At 55.2% G+C, this 18,304-nt stretch overlaps 1 protein-coding gene across 3 annotated transcripts in view; it reads right to left on the bottom strand.

Annotated features, from left to right (window-relative positions):
• Positions 1-18,304, bottom strand: part of ZFYVE28 (zinc finger FYVE-type containing 28) — a gene marked incomplete at both ends in the record, with an annotated part of 111,523 nt that overhangs the window by 51,049 nt on the left and 42,170 nt on the right. For 2 of the 3 annotated variants that reach the window (XM_080697598.1, XM_080697599.1), the window contains 5 exons: positions 5,374-5,463; positions 6,349-6,438; positions 7,571-7,773; positions 9,343-9,480; positions 17,676-17,816. In XM_080697598.1, the coding sequence (XP_080553724.1) occupies positions 5,374-5,463; positions 6,349-6,438; positions 7,571-7,773; positions 9,343-9,480; positions 17,676-17,816 (662 nt within the window). The remainder of the gene's footprint in view (positions 1-5,373; positions 5,464-6,348; positions 6,439-7,570; positions 7,774-9,342; positions 9,481-17,675; positions 17,817-18,304) is intronic. The other variant, XM_080697600.1, reaches the window with a different exon arrangement.

The raw sequence follows: 18,304 nt of genomic DNA, 5'->3' as shown, positions 1-18,304 counted from the left end.
CAAGGCATACTCCTAGCTCTATTTTTTATTCTTTAGTTTGAAATAGAGGCTAAGTTGCAGAGGCCTCACTAAGTAGCTGAGACTGGCCGTAAACCTGCGATCCTCCTGTCTCAGCCTCCCAAGTACTGGGATTACAAACGTGCACCACCACGCCTGGCCCAAATCTCATATTTAAAATAACATTTATTACCTACAATGGATTATTATTCAGCTTCAAAAAAAGGAAACTCTGGAATGTGTTACCATACGGATAAACGTTGAGGACATTATACTAATATATGGCAATCATAAAAGGGTAGATTCTGTGTGATTCCACATAACGAGGTCCCTAGAACAGTCAAATCCAGAGACAGAAGACAGGAGAGTGGCTGCCAGGGACTGGGGTCAGGGGAGGATGCAAAGCTACTGCTTAATAGGAGCGGCTTCAGTTTAGGATGGAGATGGATGTGGCACTTGCACACAGTGTGAATGTAGGTAGTGACACTGAACTGTACACTCAGAAAGGGTAAGGCCGGATGTGGTGGGCACGCTTGTAATCCCAGCATTCAGGAGGCTGAGACTGGAGGATCAAGGTTTGAGGCCAGCCTCAGCTACTTAGTGAGGCCCTCTGCAACTCAGTGAGACCCTGTTTCAAATAAAGACTAAAATATAGGGCTGTGGGTGTAGCTCAGAGGTAGAATGTCCCTGGGTTCCATCCTCAGTACTGCAAAAGACAAGAAAAAAGAAAGGGTTAATATGGTGAATTTAATTTGAGGGTCTGGGGATGGAAGCCAGGGGCATTCGACCTCCGAGCTACACCCCCTGCCCAATTTTTTATTCTTTATTTTGAAACTGGGTCTCACTGAGTTGTGGAGGGCCTCACTAAGTAGCTGAGGCCGTCTGTGAACTGCGATCCTCTGGTCTCAGCCTCCCAAACACTGGGATTACAAGCATGCGCCACCACGCCCAGCTTGGTGTACCACTTTTTTTTTTTTTTTTTTTTGCAGGTCTGGGGATGGAACCCAGGGGCTTTCGACCTCCGAGCTACAGCTCCTGCCCTATGTTTTTTTTTTTTTTTTTTGGTGGTACTGGGGTACCTGGAAGCCCTTCTACCTCTGGGCTACACTCCCAGACCTATTTTTACATTTTTATTTGGAAACAGGGTCTCCTAAGCCAGCACCCGCGGCTGGCTTCGAACCTGCGCGATCCTCCTGTCTCCGCCTCCCAAGCGCGGGAATTACAAGCGTGCGCCACCACGCCCGGCCTGCCCTATGTTTTATTCTTTATTTTGAAACCGGGTCTCACTGAGTTGCAGGAAGCCTAAGTAGCCGAGGCTGTCCGCGAACCGCAATCCTCCGGTCTCAGCCTCCCGAATGCTGGGATCACAAGTGTGCCACCACGCCCGGCTGGAGTACCACTTTTAACCAACCTATTAATTCTGAATATCCACTCCTCCTCAAATTTTCATTACAAGTAATACTTCAGAGATAGTCTTTGCAAATGGTTCTCTGTGGCCCGTCAGGTCAGCTGTGGAGGCCACTGTGGTGCTGCACTCGGGCACACTGATGGCTAAAGGAGGGCACACCTCGTCCTGCACTCAGGGTGGGTGGGGAGCAAAGCATAATGTGAGCCCCATTTATATGAATGACCCAGATGGGCAAACCTCAGAAACAGAAAATAGAGCAGTGGTTCCTTAGGGTGCATGACTCGGGGGGTGGCTGCCAGGGACAATGAACACGGGGTGTCCTGGGGTGACGAACGTGGTGGGGACAGGTGGGCAAACATGGGACCGCACTGAAGCACGGAGCTGACACTTCACGGGGGAGCTGGGACCTTATCTCAGCAACACTGGAGAAAACTAGGCAGAGAGCAAGCGGGCCCATCGTGCAGCGCGGAGGCGACCTGCCTCCCAGAAGGCAGGTCTCAGGGTGGGCACAATGAGGAACCGGGCAGGAGCAGCAGGAGCAGGGCGGGCGTGCCCTCTGAAGGGGTCAAGCAGGGCCAGGCAATGCCTTCTGGTGAAGGACCAGGGACACTGCTGAGGAGCCTCGACCACCACCATGGGCCCAAGGGTGCCTGCAGGGGAGGGCAGGGCCCAGCAAGGCAGGGACAGGGGACAAGCCCGTGCTCCTAGAACTGCTGGAATTGCTGGCAGTATACATGAGGCGGCCTGGCTGCCCCAGGGAGAGTGGAGAAAGACAGGGTGGAGGTTTGGCCAGCTGAGGGCTGGCGGGGACCTGGACTGGTGCCAGTGACCAGGTCCTTGCTGGCTAGGAAGATGGGGTCTAGGAAGAGACCACAGCATCTAGAGGTTTTAGTGCTTTGATTTCTTTCAAGGAACTGTTTTAAGATCAGTCCCTTAGAGGAAAACCAGTTTGCCCATGCCTGGACCACGTGGAGACTCACACTGTCTCCTACCCACATCCCCTCCCTCATGGACATCACTGTCTCTCTGGAAGAAGCGTGGCTGGATAGACAGCAGTCATTCAATCCAAGCTTGTGGATGAATGCAGGAAGAAGCTAGTCCTGGGCCCCCGGCTGGGGAGCTGTGGCCTCTGCTGTCTGGCCCAGAGCAGCTGCTGTAGACACTGAGGAAGGAGAGGGAGCCCTGAGCGCTGGGTGGCAGGTTCTGTGAGGGCCCGGTGAGGTCTGGACAGCAGCTCTAGGAACAGTGACAGCTCGGCGCTGGAGGATTTTCCTCTTACAGGGGTGTGTGTGTGTGTGTGTGTGTGTGTGTGTGTGTGTGTGTGACTGGAGATTGGAGATTGAACCCAGGGGTATTCCACCTCTAAGCTATACCCCTAAGCCCTTTTTTCTTTTTTTTTTTTTTTTTGTAGTACTGGGGCTGGAACCCAGGGGCATTCTACCTCTGAGGTATACCCCAGCCCTATTTTTTATTCTTTATTTTGAAACAGGGTCTGAGTGGCAAAGGGCCTCGCTAAGTAGCTCAGGTTGTCCACGAATCACCATCCTCCTGTCTCAGCCTCCCAAATGCTGGGATTACCAGCATGCACCACCATGCCAGTTCCTATTTCTTAGTTTTTATTCTGAAACAGTTTCACTAGGTTGATGACAGTCTCACTACTTGCTGAGCCCGTCCTTGATCCTGCCTCGGGGTCCTCGGTGAGACTGTGAATAGGCTCCCTGGCAAGCTTGGCAGGGTAAGCAGCAGGCAGGGCAGAGAGGGTCGGTAGCCGCCTGGAGACACCCACAACCCAGATGGCGGCCAGCTTGCGGAGGTCCCAAGGAAAGCCAGCACTTGGGAGCACTGGACAAAGCTGCTCTTCAAAGCTCTTAGAGGGGACGTTTAAAAGAAGGGTGGAAGCCAGGCGTGGTGGTGTAGCTTGTAATCCCAGCAGTTGGGAGGCTGAGACAGGAGATGACAGTTCATGGACAGCCTCAGCTACTTAGTGAGGCCCTTTGCAACTCAATGAGAACCTGTTTCAAAATAAAGAATAAAAATAGAGCAGGGGGTGTAGCTCGGAGGTAGAATGCATGACCTGTGAAGTGTCCTTGGGGTGAAAAGGATGAGACCTGCTTCAAGGAAGACACTGGCCCATCCCTGCCAAAGAAAATGAGGCCCAGACTCCCAGAAGCTTGGCTTTTTAAACAGAAGACGGAAGCCCAACAAGAGCCAGCAGCCAGCCTGCCTTCCTTCCTTCCTTCCTTATATATGTAATACTGGCAATTGAACCCAGAGGCATTCCTTCTCCAAGCTACACTCTAGCCTTTTTTTCTTATCTTTTTTTTTTTTTTTTTTTTGGTGGTACTGGGGGTGGAACCCAGGGATTTTCTACCTCTGGGCTATACTCCCAGAACTGTTTTATACTTTATTTGAAAACAGGGTCTCAGTAAGTTGCTGAGAGCCTCACTAAGTAGCTGAGGCTGGCTTGGAAACTGTGCGATCCTCCTGTCTCGGCCTCCCAAGCGCTGGGATTACAGGCGTGTACCTCCTCTCGGGGCTCAGGAGCTCACCATTTTCATCAGAGTGAGACTGGCCACAAAGAGCTTGCCTAGAAAGAAAACCACGTAATGGAACTTGGAGGCCCATTGGGAGTGCTGTGCCAGCGCAGGGCGCAAATCTGCCCCAGGACAGGTCACTTTGCACTGGTCACCTGGGGCATCTGGAGGTCCTCCAGCTAGACATCCCAACGTCCTCAGGGTGAAGGGAGTTCTACCTACGGGGCGTAAACGGCACTCTTTAGTATGAAGTGAACCAACCCCACCTTTACTGGTGCTGATTTGGTGAAAGAAGAGAGCTCTGGGGAAAGAGGGTGGATAGGAGGAAGGGGGCCCAGGGCATTGAGACAGAAGGCTCTGGAAAAGCCCCCAGAGCCAAAGACCACCCCACTGGAGACTTCCCCAAGAAGGCACCCCAGTACACAGGGACTGGACTCAAGCCCGGTGCCCCGCCTGCCCATTCCAGCTCCTGCCTCAAGGGAAACACCCTTGTTCCCACAGGCCCGGGCCCAGGGGACAGTCTGTGTGCCCTCCGCAGGCTGCAGCGTATGCCGTGCTCCAGGCTCCCGGGGCCCTCAGTGCGGTCCCCACCATCTGAGCCTGTCCTGACCCCTGTGCCCATGGCACCCTTCCCTCTCTGACAGCATCGCGATGCTCCCATTCCCATCCGGTACCGTTCCCAAGGACTCCCACACCCTGCTCCCACGAGCCCCTCCCTGGCTGCTCCCCGACAGGCCCCCATCACTCTCTGCATGGTACACCCGCTCCCCTGCCCACGACCACCGCCTGGCAGGAGGGAGAGGTGCCCCAGTCTGGAGCCTAGGTATGGGCAAGTGGTGGTGGGGCCTAGGATCCCTAGGCTTCACTCTGGGCCCTGAGACGCTCTGTGAGGCCTGGCAAGAGACCGAGCCCTCCTGCCCAATCCCAGAGGCTGGCCTGCCTTGGCATCTTTGAGCCCCACAAGGCCCCAAAGGCTGGCCCCGAGCCCTTGCTGGCCCCACCCCGGCCAGAGGGAAAGGCTCCCCAGCCAGTGTGCCCATCAGCCAGCCCAGCTACAGCCGCCTGCTCTTCAGCCTAGCGGATTCCACCTCCCTGCCTCCCCAAGACATCACTGAAGTCAGCCCACGAGGTCCTTCTGCAGGACCAGGGGCGCCTGGTCTCCTGGTCCCTGCCAGGCTGCTTCCCACAGCCCTGCACGGGCCCTCCACTCCCAGCTGCACCGAGTGGCCTGCATGGCGTACAGTGCCCCATGGCTGGCCGCGAGCACCGACTGCAGGCTGCAGTCCGCCTGCCCACAGTCAGGTGACGTTGAGACAGATGGCCATCACCGAAGTGGCCTCGCCAGCGAGGGGCGCTCGGGACGCTCGGCTCCCTGTCCTGGTGGCTCCTCTGTGGCCAGAGGCGGCCTTACCAACAGTGCGGCGCGGCACTCACCACACGATGGCCAGCCGGGGGATGGTGAACATGAGCGCCGGCTCGTAGTCATCGATCATGTCCTGGGTCAGGTATCCGAAGTCCAGGGCCCTGGCCAGGAGAGAGGGAGTGAGCGGGCCCCCTCCCGTGGGGCCCTGTCCACGCTTGGCCGACGGTGCCACTGTGGCACTCATGTATGAGGGCTGATGCTGGGGGAAAGCCCACGCCTCCCAGCTTTCCACTGCTCGCTCTGCCTCATGGATGGGCACCGCTGGGAGGGGGCGGTGGCCTTGCCTAGATCCAGCAGCGGGCAAGAAGGAGCAGAGAACAGCCTCCCCCAACAGGACCCCCTACGGAGAGGAACTTGTCTTCAGCCCAGCAGGGGAGGCAGGTGGCTTCTCCACACCCTATGAGCAGGGGCTGCTGCCAGGTGACTTCAAATAAAAGGTATTTCCTGTCACCTTATTCTCTGCCAATCTGAAACATCTCTCAAAGCATCAGCAGGGAGCCATCCACCCGTCTTTTAATAGAATGAACTCACAGCTGGTATGAGCCAGTTTCAACACTTAAAGCACTAGTGGATTGGAGGAGCACAAGGGCTGCCACCTGGCCTACATCCATTGAGAAAGCCTGACCTGAGTCACTACACACGGCCCCCCCAGCGAGGACACCATGGCTCATCCCCAGAGCCGTGCCCAGCAGGCCCGAGGCGAGGCGGCCAGGGCCCCCTTGGGCTGCGAGGCGAGGCGTGGAGACCGAGGGGAGGCGGGAGGAGGGTGCCGGCCTGGCTGAGCTGGCCAGCGGCCAGCCTCTGTCACGGGACTTCACCTTTGACATCTGCCCGTTGGGCCCAGAGAAAAGGGACTGGGAAGTGGGGCGGGTATGAATGGAGGCTCCTGTCCCTGCCCATGTGGAGAAGGGGTAGAGGAGAAAGGTAGCCGGCTGGGGCCACCCCATCAGATGTGCCCCCCGGGCTGCCCTGGGGGCTGTCCTTACCTCTCCACCGTCTCGCAGAACAGCACGATGACCTCCTGCTGTACATAGTACTCCCCCGGGGACTTCACAGGCACCATGGCTGAGACGTAGCTGTAGGCACAGCGAGGCATCAGGGCCCCTCAGGCCACCCGGGGCCCAAACAAAGGGTCTCGGAGGAAAACCCCAACCTGCAGCGCCACGCGATCCTCAGATACATGGCCACCAACGTCCCAGCCGCCAGCCTGCCTTCCTTTCGTACTGGGCTTTGATCCCGGGGGCTTTTCACCTCTGCACTACACCCCCGGCCCTATTTTATTTATTTTTTATTTAGAAACAGGGTCTCACTAAGTTGCAGAAGTAGGATGCCAGCCTGCCATCCTTCTGTCTCAGCCTCCCACGTACTGGGGTGTGTGCCACCACGTGTGGCCGGGTTTAGGTACCATGAATCAAAGCTCCTTCCAGGCAGGCCAGGTCCAATGCTTCCTCAGGTCACCTGAGCTCGCGTGGCGGCTCTGCCCAGCTCAGCCTCGAGGGGTACACACACCCCTGAACACACCCCCTGCTAGGGGAGAACAACCAAGGAAGGCCTAGCGAGCTGGGTGGCTGTGGGTCTCAGCAGCCAGAGCTGGCCGCCTGCAGGGGCTCCCAGGAGGTGAGCTAAGTGGCTGGGAGAGCATGACCATTCATCCCACTGTTCCTGGATGAGCATATTTTCTTTCTTTTAAACTATTGGTTCTAATTGTTTCTTGCTACAAAAGCGTATTTAGAAGATCCAGGGAAGAAAGAAGAAAATAAAGCTGGACTGCACAGGCTACCCTAGCTGACGTGAGCTCCTCCACTGCCTGGGTGGAGTCCCCTTGAGCGGTGGACGGGTCATAGGAGGCATGCCTTTATTCCCCAAGAGGTGGATCTGCGTCCTGCCTTCCCTCTCACCTCGTCCTGTCTGTGCACGCAGCAGTGTGCCACCCGGACCCTGGGGCCTCACCCAGTCCTCTCTCCTGGAGGCCCACAATGGCCAGAATCCCCTGGACCACCCCTGCCATTTCCAGCATGCCCCCTCCCTGCAAAGCCCCCACCGGGCCCCAGGGCAGAGCCACATGGGCAGGGGGCACCAGATCCCCGGCAGCTCCTCCCTGTGTGGGGGTTTTTAGCTGGAGAGAGCAGCATGCCCCCCAAAGGCCTGGCACCCCAGACAGGGGCAGAGGCCACAACCCCGACGCCCAGGGCCCTCACCCAGGGTCACCTCAGCTCAAACTCAGCAAAGAGGACGTCGAAGTGCCGCAGCGCCTCCCGCATCTTCTCCGTGTAGGTGCTGAGGTCCCGCAGCGCCTGGTCGCGGAGGGCGCCCCGGACATCCTCCAGGCTGCGGGTCAGCTCCTTGGCCAGCGGTCGCATGGCCACGCTCTCGAGCTCACGATTCATGATGATGGAGCCGGCGGCCAGGCACTGTAGGCAGGAGGGCAGCTCAGGAGTCGCCCCGTCCCCTCTCTGGGCCAGGACCGGCGCTTGCTTCCAGCCCATCTCCAGGAGAACCCAGCAGTGACGAGGGTCCCTCACTGGGACCTGGAGGGCAGGCAGGGCTGGCCTGAGGCCCTTGGGTCAGGGGGCCTCAGCGAGGTGACTCCTGCCCCCTCCCAGTCCAGAGCATGGGGATGGCCCAGAGGCTGTGCTCAGGGCTGTGTCCAGGCAGGATGCATCAGGGCTGAGCCCCGAGCACACAACCTTCCTGGAATGCTGACCACCACCTGGGAATCCGGCCTCATCAGCCTGAGGGCCCTGGGCTCCCAGCTGGTGGGGGGGCCCCTCTGTACCCACGAAGCCCCCACATGCACCAGGGCTTCGATGCATGGTCAGCACCAGGAGAGTTCACCAAATGCAATGAGCATCCATTCCCCAGGGGGTCTCTTAGGACACAGAGGCTCCTCCACAGGCAGGCCTTCACCAGGTTGGGGCAGAACCAATCAACAAGCCAGTCTCCAAGAGCAGCCAATCAGGACACAAAGCCAGGTGGATGAGCAAGTAAGAGGGTGGCTGACTTCTCAGGCCAACCCTGGCCGGGAGCATGGAGCCCGTGGGTGCCAGGGCAACACTTTAGAGGACACAGCGCCACGGCCGCCATGTGCCTCTGACCTCTCCCCCAGCTGCCCACCCCAACCAGAACCTCAGGGAGGATGCCCAGCCAGCCCAGAGGCCTGGGGTGGGGCAGGGACAGGATCAAATGGGGCATGAGGTCTGGACAAACCAGAGGTGTTGGGGGGCAGTGCAGGGAGGAGGGGGCAGCACCAGGGACAGGTGATGGGCTGCAGTGAAGTTCCCAGAGCCCCAACATCTCAAGAGCACGGCCACAGGAAGGGGCCTGTGGGTACAGGAAGCACAGAGGGGATACAGGAAGCCCTGCCACCTCACAAGAGCAGGGCACCTTCCTCCTCTGGAGATAAAGGTGGGCATCTGGTGGGCTGATGAGAGAGACGGCAAGGTCGAGGCCCCCAGCTATCACCATGGCTATAGACGGGGAGGGAGAATGCTGTTCTTGATATTGGCACTATTACTATTAAGAACCACTGTTAGCCATGGTGGCGCATGCCTGCAGTCCCAGGACTTGGGAGGCTGAGACAGGAGGATTGCAGATCCAAGGACAGCCTCAGCAATTTAATGAGAGTCTCAACAACCTAAAAAGATCTTGTTTCAAAAATAAAAAAGGGGGGCTAGGTGTGTAGCTCAGATAGAATGCCCCTAAATTCAATCCCTAATACAAAAAAAAAAAAAAAAACACTTTTAGGTCCCGAGACCCTCATAGAAACCACTTAGGAAACTCCTTTGCAAATGGTTTGAAGGCGCAGGATCATGGCACCCCAGATCCTCCACGGGCCATAGAGCTAACAGGTCCAGACCAGGCCTCTGTAAACTGGGGCCACAGAACCAGCGGAGATACCACCCTCTACGCCCGTAGAGGCCTGTGGATGGATTCGCAGGGACATGACTGGATAAGGATCGACCCAGGCGGCCGCCAGCTACCTCGGCCCCGAACCACAGCTGGCCAGCCAGGTTGTCGTGCCGGATCTCCTCGGGGAACTTGACACAGAAGTCCCGAGGGGCGCGGTCCTGCGGGATGCACTCGTCCATGATCTGGTTAATGATGTTCAACACATTGTCCTGAAACAGAGGAGGAGAAAGCGTGGTAGCCCCGCGTCCAGCGGCTGTCCCAACTACTGGAAACTGCACAGCACATGGTAGTGGTTCTCAGACTGTCCAAATGATACAGAAACACACCCATGTCTACCATGTAATTGCCAGGAAAGGCTAGAACGCTCCAGGCGCTTCTTGTGCGGAGGGGAGCCCCCATGTCCACGCCTAAGGCCCATGCCTCAGGTGGGGAGGTGCCAGCGTGGTCTCCAGGGACCGCAAAGGCACGCGGCTCTGAGACTTCATTTGATGGGGAGCTCCCCCTGTCACCGCATGATTCACTCCACACTTGAAACCCTTCCCCTGCAGGCTCGGCAGCACGACTGCCCAAGCCCTCTCTGCACACCTGTCCAGGCTCCTGAGCTACAACAGGCTGGAGAAACGTCGCCACCAGGTGGACGTCCACACACCATCCCTGCCGCCACATCCGTGCTCCCTTGCTCCAGTGCCCCCGTGGGCTGCATCAAAGGCCGCCAGGCAGTGACATCACTAACAGACAGACGCCACGCAGCCTGGGCTGGAACCAACGGGTCAGTGGCCTCGGCAAGCGGGGCCAGACAAGCCCTTACCTCCCTGCACCTGTTTTCTCTTTGCACTGCGAGGGGCACAGACCCATGTTGGGGGGCCAAGTGAGGGCAGGTCCATCAGGGCTGGACACCACCAGCCTGGAACGGCAAGGAACAGCACATGCAAGTACCACGCCACGGAGGCCATACTCCGCCCCATGCTGTGCAACCCAGGCAGGACACCTTGCTTCTCTGATCCCCAGGCTCCACCTGCAAAGCACAAGCTATGGGTCTGCTGCCTATGGGACCGGATGAGCTAAAGTCTGGGAAGCTCTTGGCTACCCCCCAGCCTGCGGTAGCTCACTATACCTTTTGTTTTAAAGTCTTTTGTTATAAAGACTTTTCAAAATTATTTTACTTCACGCCGGGCGTGGTGGCGCACGCTTGTAATCCCCGCGCTTGGGAGGCGGAGACAGGAGGATCACGCAGGTTCGAAGCCAGCCGTGCTGGCGTAAGAGACCCTGTTTCAAAAATATAAAAATAGGTCTGGGAGTGTAGCCCGGAGGAAGAAGGGCTTCCAGGAACCCCAGTACCACCAAAAATAAAAAAAAAATAAAAAAAATTATTTTACTTCATTTCCATCTGCTCAAAATACAAAATGTAACAAACTTGTGTATATAAAGAAACAAGTCCATTTTATTACATTTTAAGTTACATCCCATAATTTCCTTTTTTTTTTTTTTTGCGGGTTTGGGGATAGAACCCAGGGGCATTTGACCTCCGAGCTACACCCCCTGCCCTGTTTTTTATTCTTTATTTTGAAACAGGGTCTCACTGAGTTGCAGAGGGCCTCACTAAGTAGCTGAGGCTGTCTGCGAACCGTGATCCTCCTGTCTCAGCCTCTGGAATGCTGGGATTACAAGCGTGCGCACCACGCCCGGCTCCATAATTTCCTTTAAAATTGCTCTAAATATCTACCATTTATTCCATAGAAGTTTAAGAATTAGAAGCCGGGTATGGTGGCACATACCTGTAATCCTAGTACTTGGGAGGCTGAGACAGGAGGATTGCAGGCTCAAGGCCAGCCTCAGAAACTTAGTAAGATCCTCCACGACTTACTGAGACCCTGTTTCAAAATAAAAAATGAGCCAGACATGGTGGTGCATGCTTGTAATCCCAGTACCTGGGAGGCTGAGACAGGAGGATTGCAGGTTTGCGGCCAGTCTCAGCTACTTAGTGAGACCCTGTTTCAAAAATAAAGAATAAAAAATAGGGCTGGGAATGTAGCTTGGAGGTAGAATACCTGAGTTCAATCCCCAGTACTCCCCCCAAAAAATAAAGTTGGGGGTGTAGTCAGAGGTAGAAATTTCCTGGGTTCGATCCCCAGTACTTACACACACACACCCCTCCCCTACACACAGAATTATAAGAACACTGGAAGTTTGACTTTTTCCTTTAATTCTGAAATTCTCATTCACATTCCTTATAGGAAATCTGGAAAAATAAAGACAAAGATGCAGGGTGGGAATGTCCTGGTGGGAATGTCCTGGTGGGAATGTCCTGGTGGGAATGTCCTGGTGGAAGTGCTCCCGTGGGCCGGGCCTGTTCTGTCCTAGTTCTTGCCCCACCCTGCCCGCTTTCGGTCCATGTTGAGATCATCCTGTGTGAACCCAGGGGCATTCTACCCCCAAGCTACAGCCCCAGCCCCATTTTGTTTTTATTTTGAAACAGGGTCTCTCTAGGTTGTTGAGAACCTACCACTTGCTGAGGTTGTCCTTGAACCTGCGATCCTCCAGCGCACAGCCGGAGGTCCTGTGGATTCATCTGTGTTCTGCTGAAAGTCATCGCAACCCTTCCGGCGCTTGATGGACGGCCAGAGGAGAACGCAGTGCTGCGCTCACTCCTCCCTTCCTGCTGCTTCTAATTCCCCACCACCATAGATAATGCAGCAGCCACCACGTGGGGCATGGCGCTCCGGCTTGGGGTGATTTCCTCCGGCCCCACTGACTTCGAGAAATGGAATTACCAAGCCAAGAGTGTAAACTGCACGGCTCTTATTAGACTCTGCCAGATGGCTTCCAGGGAGAGCCCGCGATCGAGACTCTGGCCTCCGCGACTGCACATCTCCACATCCCTCCCTGCTGCCCTCCGAAGCTGGCGGTTTAGCTTTCTTAGGAAGCAGATATAAAAAAAAGTCCCCAGGAGTGAGAAAGCATCTTCCTACGGCAAGAAGTATGAACACTAAACCCACAGGGAGGTCTGCGCAGTCAGGAAGCGCTAACCTGCACAGAACACCGAAACAAACTCAGCCAGCAGCGAGGGCTGCCGTCACTTCTCCCTAAAACTCTCTCTGGGTAGGAAGGCCCCTCCTCATGGTTCAGTGAGCTGAAGGACAAGTACAGGCAATGACAGCGAGTCAGCGCTCAGCCAGACATGGTGGTGCACACCTCTAATCCCAGGACTCAGGAGGCTGCAGCAGGAGGATTGCAGTTTCAAGGCCAGCCTCAACAATTTAGTGATGCCTTTTGCAACTTAGGGAGACCCTGTTTCAAAGTAAAAACTTTAAAAAACAAGGCTGGGGGTGTAGCCATGAGATAGAATACCTGGGTTAAAAAAAAAAGTCTGTGCTCACTAAACGTCAGCTGGTTTTAGGAGCCAGGGATCTGAGGCTCGGTAGGACAGCACGGCTGGCCCTGCTGCAGCGTGGCCTCTCGTGAGGTGCCTGGAGTCCCTGCCACTCTGCGGGTCGACCAGGGCGTCCACTGCTGAGGGCAGGGGCTTCTGCACACTGATAAATTCCTCTGTGAACACTGCCTGGGGCTCTAATCCCAGCCAAGATGGAGCCACTAAAGCCACATTTAATCCACTCCAAATGGCGGCAAGGACAGAGAGCCCCATGCTGGACATCAGACAGTGAAGGGCAGACGGCTGGAGACAGGAAAAAAGCGAGGCATCCCCGGGCATCAGCTCACCACCTGCAGAAAGCTCCGCCCAGGGAGACACCCAAGACGGCCACAAGGACAGGATGGAGTGGCAGAGAAGGGAAGCCCAGGGACCTGGGAGACGGCCTCTAACATGCAGCAGAGACCTCTGGACACAAGCCTAGGAGACCCCAGGGCCTCAGAGACGCCTGTAAGGCCACACAAGCAGGAAAGCCCCCTTCTCAGAGCGCCTTGGGAGAGCCCGAGGTGCCTGGACGAGCTAGCCAAACTAAACACAGCTCTGATCCTCCACCTTAAAAATAAGATCCAAAGGGTCTTATTTCTAAGTAATTAAACATCACAGACCAAGCTCAAAAATACCTACAGAAGAGCAAAAACCATGACCCCCACCCCACCACACCCACCGGCCCCAGCAAGGTAAGTCATAGTCAGGCGTCCAAGAAGAGGTAAGCAGGCTTGCAAAGCACTGGAAGTTATAAGGCGTGACGAAAAGAAAAGGCAGAGTCAAAATGAACGCAGGCCGCCAGAACAATGGAATCAGCAACCGGCCGCTGATGGTGGGTGCGAGCCCACTGCGTGAGCTCAAAGTCAGGCGGAGACAGTGAGAAATCCAACCCCAACAATCTCCCGGAGATGGGAAATGCAATGTCTGCCATGAAAAAGGGCACTGGAGGAGGCTGATATCAGGCTAGACATGCTAGAAAGAAAGAACGGGAGATATGAAGACAGAGCAACTGAAACTATCTAAAGGAACCCTCGAAAATTAATAATAGCAATCACTGTAGTGTGAGGGATGCCGAGTGGGCTGCGGACTCCAGCAGTCACACCGTGTGTAATCGGAGTCCCAGAAGGACAAGGAGAAGAACAGAAAAAAATATTTGAAGAAACAACAGGCAAGACTTCCGAACACGGCTTCAGGGTGATGAGCAAGCAGCTCAGATCCAACAGCTCCCTGAGCCCAGCGCAAGGCACAGGGAGAGGAGGACGCCGAGGTGCAGCCCTGGCCAAGCCAACGCAGAGGGAGACCTGAAAGAGGAGGGGAAAGACGTGAGGCGTAAGTATCCAAAGGAGGGCCGGCACTGCACTCCTCAGAGACCACGCGGGAGCAGGGAACGAAGCATCTCTCAAGGACTTGGCGGTGAGCGCTCCACCTAGAATTCTGGACTCAGAAGAAAAAATCTTCTAAACTCAAAGGCAAACTACTTTTTCATTCAAACAAACACTAAAAGCCGAGCACTGTGGCGCACAACTGTAATCTCAATACTAGGGAGCCTGAGACGAGGATCACAAGTTCAAGACCCTCAGCAACCTAGAGAGCCCGTTTTGAAATAAACACAAGCCAGATGTGGTAGCACACATCTGGAATCCTAGTACTTGGGAGGTTGACACAGGAGGATCTCATGTTCAATCAAGGCCAGCCTCAGCAACTTTGTGAGGCCCTCCACAACTTAATGAGACCCGGTTTCAAAATAAAAAATGAATGTCCCTGGGTTCTGTCCCCAGTATCACAAAACTAAATAAGATAAAAATTATTAAAAAAAAAAAAAAAAGCCAGGCATGGTGGTGCATGCTTGTAATCCTAGTACTTGGGAGGCTGAGACAGAAGGATCACAGGTTCATAGTCAGCCTCAGCTACTTAGTGAGGCCCTTTGCAACTCAGTGAGACCCTGTTTAAAAATAAAGAATAAAAAATAGGGCTGGGTGTGTAGCTTGAAGGTAGAATGCCCCTAGGTTCCATCCCCAGTACCGAAAAAAAAGAATAAGCCGGGCATGGTGGCACATGCTTGTAATCCCTGCACTTGAGAGGCAGACAGGAGGACCGCACAGGTTGGAAGCCAGCCTCGGCTACTTCATGAGGCTCTCTGCAACTTAGTGAGACCCTGTTTCCAAATAAAATATAAAATAGGTCTGGGAGTATAGCCCAAAGGTATAAAGCCTCTGGGTTCCATCCCCAGCATAAGAAAGAAAGAAAAAAAGAAAAGAAAGAAAGACAGAGAATAATGCCAGGCGTGGTGGCACACACTTGTAATCCCAGCATTTGGGAGGCTAAGACCTGAGGACCGCAGTTCGCAGACAGCCTCAGCTACTTAGTGAGGCCCTCTGCAACTCAGTGAGACCCTGTTTCAAAATAAAGAATAAAAACTTGGGCAGGGGGTGTAGCTCGGAGGTCAAATGCCTCTGAGTTCAATCCCTAGACCCGCAAAAAAAAAAAAAAAAAAGAGAGAGAGAGAGAGAGAGAATAAAAGATAAAAATAAAATGGGCTAAGGGTGTAGCTTGGAGGGAGAATGCCACTGGGTTCAATCCTCAGTACCATAAAAAAAAGAAAGAAAACACAATCATTTGTGCAAAAGATCTAATGAAATCTGCAACAAAAAGCTGTCAAAACTATTAAGTGGATTAAATGTGTGATAATAAATATGTGTTTGAACCCAGGTGCCGCAGCATGAGTGTATAGTCCCAGCTAATTGGGAGGCTGCAGCAGGAAGATTACTCGTGCCTAGGAGCTTGAGGCCAGAGTGTGCACATCAAGATCTCATCTCAAACACACACACAGACACACATGCACTTACGTACACGCCGAGTCTTTTTTCCAGTTTTCTGGCATACAGCTTATAAAGCCTGGGACTCTCTGGAGTGGTGAGAGTGTCATACGTGCTGACAGGATGGCAGGCTGGCCGGCCCTAGGACCAGGATGGGGCTGGTCACCAGAAAGACCAAGACAGAACCAGCGGGCTGGACTTCCTGCCCCACCGCCAGCCTCTGGGATGGAGAGGAGCAGAAGGTGGAACCATCACCACGGTCAGTGCGGAAGGGCTCACCCCAACTCCCATGCTCGCCCCGCACCTCTCCGTGGCAGCAGCATACCCTTGTCTTTCAGTAACAGTGAGTGCAAGCATTCTGGGGGCCTCAGCCCGTGGACCAGACGCTCTCCAGGACTGTCAGACTGAACGGCACCCGAGGCTGCCCATCTGGGATCTGCGGCACAGGCTCCCAGAGAATGGCGTCCTGTGTGGGAAATCCAGCACATCTGGTGTCCCAAGAGCTCAGTGACAGTGTGAGAGCAGGACTAGCAGTCTGGGTTTGCCCATGTTGCCTCAGAAAGGTTTCAGGATACAAGACTGAAGCACAAAAGTCTGTTCCATTTCTCTGAGTGTGTGTCTGTGCGTGTGTGTTACCAGAGATTGAACCCAGGGACGTTCTACCTCCAAGCTGCACCCCCAGCCCTATTTTTTATTCTTTCTTTTGAAACAGGGTCTCACTAAGTTGTGGAGGGCCTAAGAGGCCGAGGCTGTCCAAGAACTGTAATCCTCCTGTCTCAGCCTCCTAAGTACTGGGATTACAAGCGTGAACCACCATACCTGGCAACTCTGTTATATTTCTATGTCTTATTATCAAACAATTAAAAAAGGGAAAAATCAGAAGTAATTCCATTTAGAACATTGTAGAAAGACACTAAGTGCCAGGTCACCTGGCAAGAGTGAGTGGGCATGGCGGTGCACACTTGTAATTCCGGTACTTCAGAGGGTAGGACAGGAGGCTTGCAGGTTCAAGGCCAGCATCAGCAGCTTAGTGAGGTCCTTACCAACTTCATAAAACCATTTCAAAATTAAAAGAGCTGGGGTATAGCTCAGAGGTAGAATGTCCCTGGGTTCTAGCCCAGGTACCAAAAACTTCTTTTTAAAGAGCTGTGTAAGACATACACACTGAAAACCAGAAAGCAGCAGGGGTGGGAGCGGGGCTGGGGCAGGAGACCTGCCAGGACAGTTGTGTCTACACCTTGCAAGGTGGCCAAGGGCAGCCAGGCACCCAGAGCACACACCTAGATGGGGAGGCTGTGAGGGACATTCAGGCTTGGTCAGCACAGATGGTGTGGCCATGCAGAGACGGGAAGAGACAGAGGGCTGCACCTAGGACCAACCAGAGAGGCTGGGGAAAAGAGGGAGGTCCTCAGAGGAGCTGGGGACAGGGCCAGCGGGTGAGTCTGGGGCAAAGGGTCCTGGGAGCCCAGAGGATGAAGAACCTGGAGGAGGAAGCAGCCCTTGATCAGATGGTGCAGGCCCAGAGCCAGCCAGGATGTGGCCACCTTAGGGGCCTCACAGGGTGGAACCCAGGACCACAGTCACAGTGATGGGCTGCTCCTGGGGGTGGCACGCCTGCATCAGCACCCACCTCCCCGTGGTCCTCACGACACCTGGCAAGTCCTTATGAGCAAAATACAGAATGTTCCAGGACTTTGCAAAAGACTGGCAGTCACCAGACGAAACTGCACGGTGCCTCAGGTCCTGCTAGAAGTGCCTGGAGAACGTCTGGTGCGCTGGGAAGATACGCTGCCGCAGAGATATTTTTAGCAGCAGCAGCTTCCAGGGCCGTCTCTGAATTATGCAGCAGAAGCTCACAGCACCATGAGTCAGCAGCAGGTTGCAGGGGCCGTCGCCCCACCAGCTCTGCACACACCGCACAGGGCAAGCTCGGCCCTTCCCCGCCGGTCCTCCACCCAGACACCTGCTGGCTCCTCACACATCGCCCCCAGCGTCTGTCCCCCAGGTGTCCTGCCCAGGACCACCCTCCTCCGGGGTCTGGCTTCCCCAACCCTGAGGCTGTTCCATAGGATGCAAGCATGTGACAAGGCCCCAGGTTCACCAAGGATGGGCTGCTCAATCTTGAGGACTGCCTCCTCAAGACCAGATGCCCCAACTCCTGCCCCCGGCCGCTCACCTGGCAGGAGCGGAACTGGCTGACTAGCAGTGTGCACCGCTGGGGGTCCTTTCGCCCATCCAGGCTGTCCAGTTCCGCGGCCACCTGGTTCAGCTCCTCATCGGCATAGTAGAACTGGGCCAGCAGCTGCGGGTCTGACCTCTGCAGTGGAGAGAGACGTCAGGAGCATGAGTGGCCAGCTGACCTCCAGGGAGACACAGCAGCCAGTGGCCTTGTTCCCAGGCCTCAAGCTGAGAGCTGGGTTACTGCCAAGGCAGAGTGCCCAGCCCAGAACCTTCCACCCAGAGCAGGAGCCAGCCCTTCTGTCAGATGCCCACACAGGCATCTGCAGGGACGAGAGCCCAGGTGGGGTCTAGAACCAGAGGGCCTTACCAGGGCTTCACACAAAGGGTTCTGGGAGAGAGGGGCCCATGGGGGATGAAACTGCTCTCAGGGAAGACTTATCCAGTCTACACAGAAGCGATGAAGAGGGCCACTAAGGGAAGCAGCCCAGGGCAAGGTGCTAGGCTACCGCACTGACACACAGTGACTTGCCGTGCGGAGCACTGCCATGCCCGGTCTCCAGCCAGTTCTTGGCCCTCTTGGCCTAGTTCCCACCCGCCAGGAGCTGCTGGCGCCTCCAGGCAGGG

This window comes from Muscardinus avellanarius (assembly GCF_963383645.1).
Source record: "Muscardinus avellanarius genome assembly, chromosome: 6".
NCBI lineage: Eukaryota > Metazoa > Chordata > Mammalia > Rodentia > Gliridae > Muscardinus > Muscardinus avellanarius.
The sequence above is the reverse complement of the archived record's forward strand: the minus strand, read 5'-3'. Positions and strand labels throughout refer to the sequence as shown.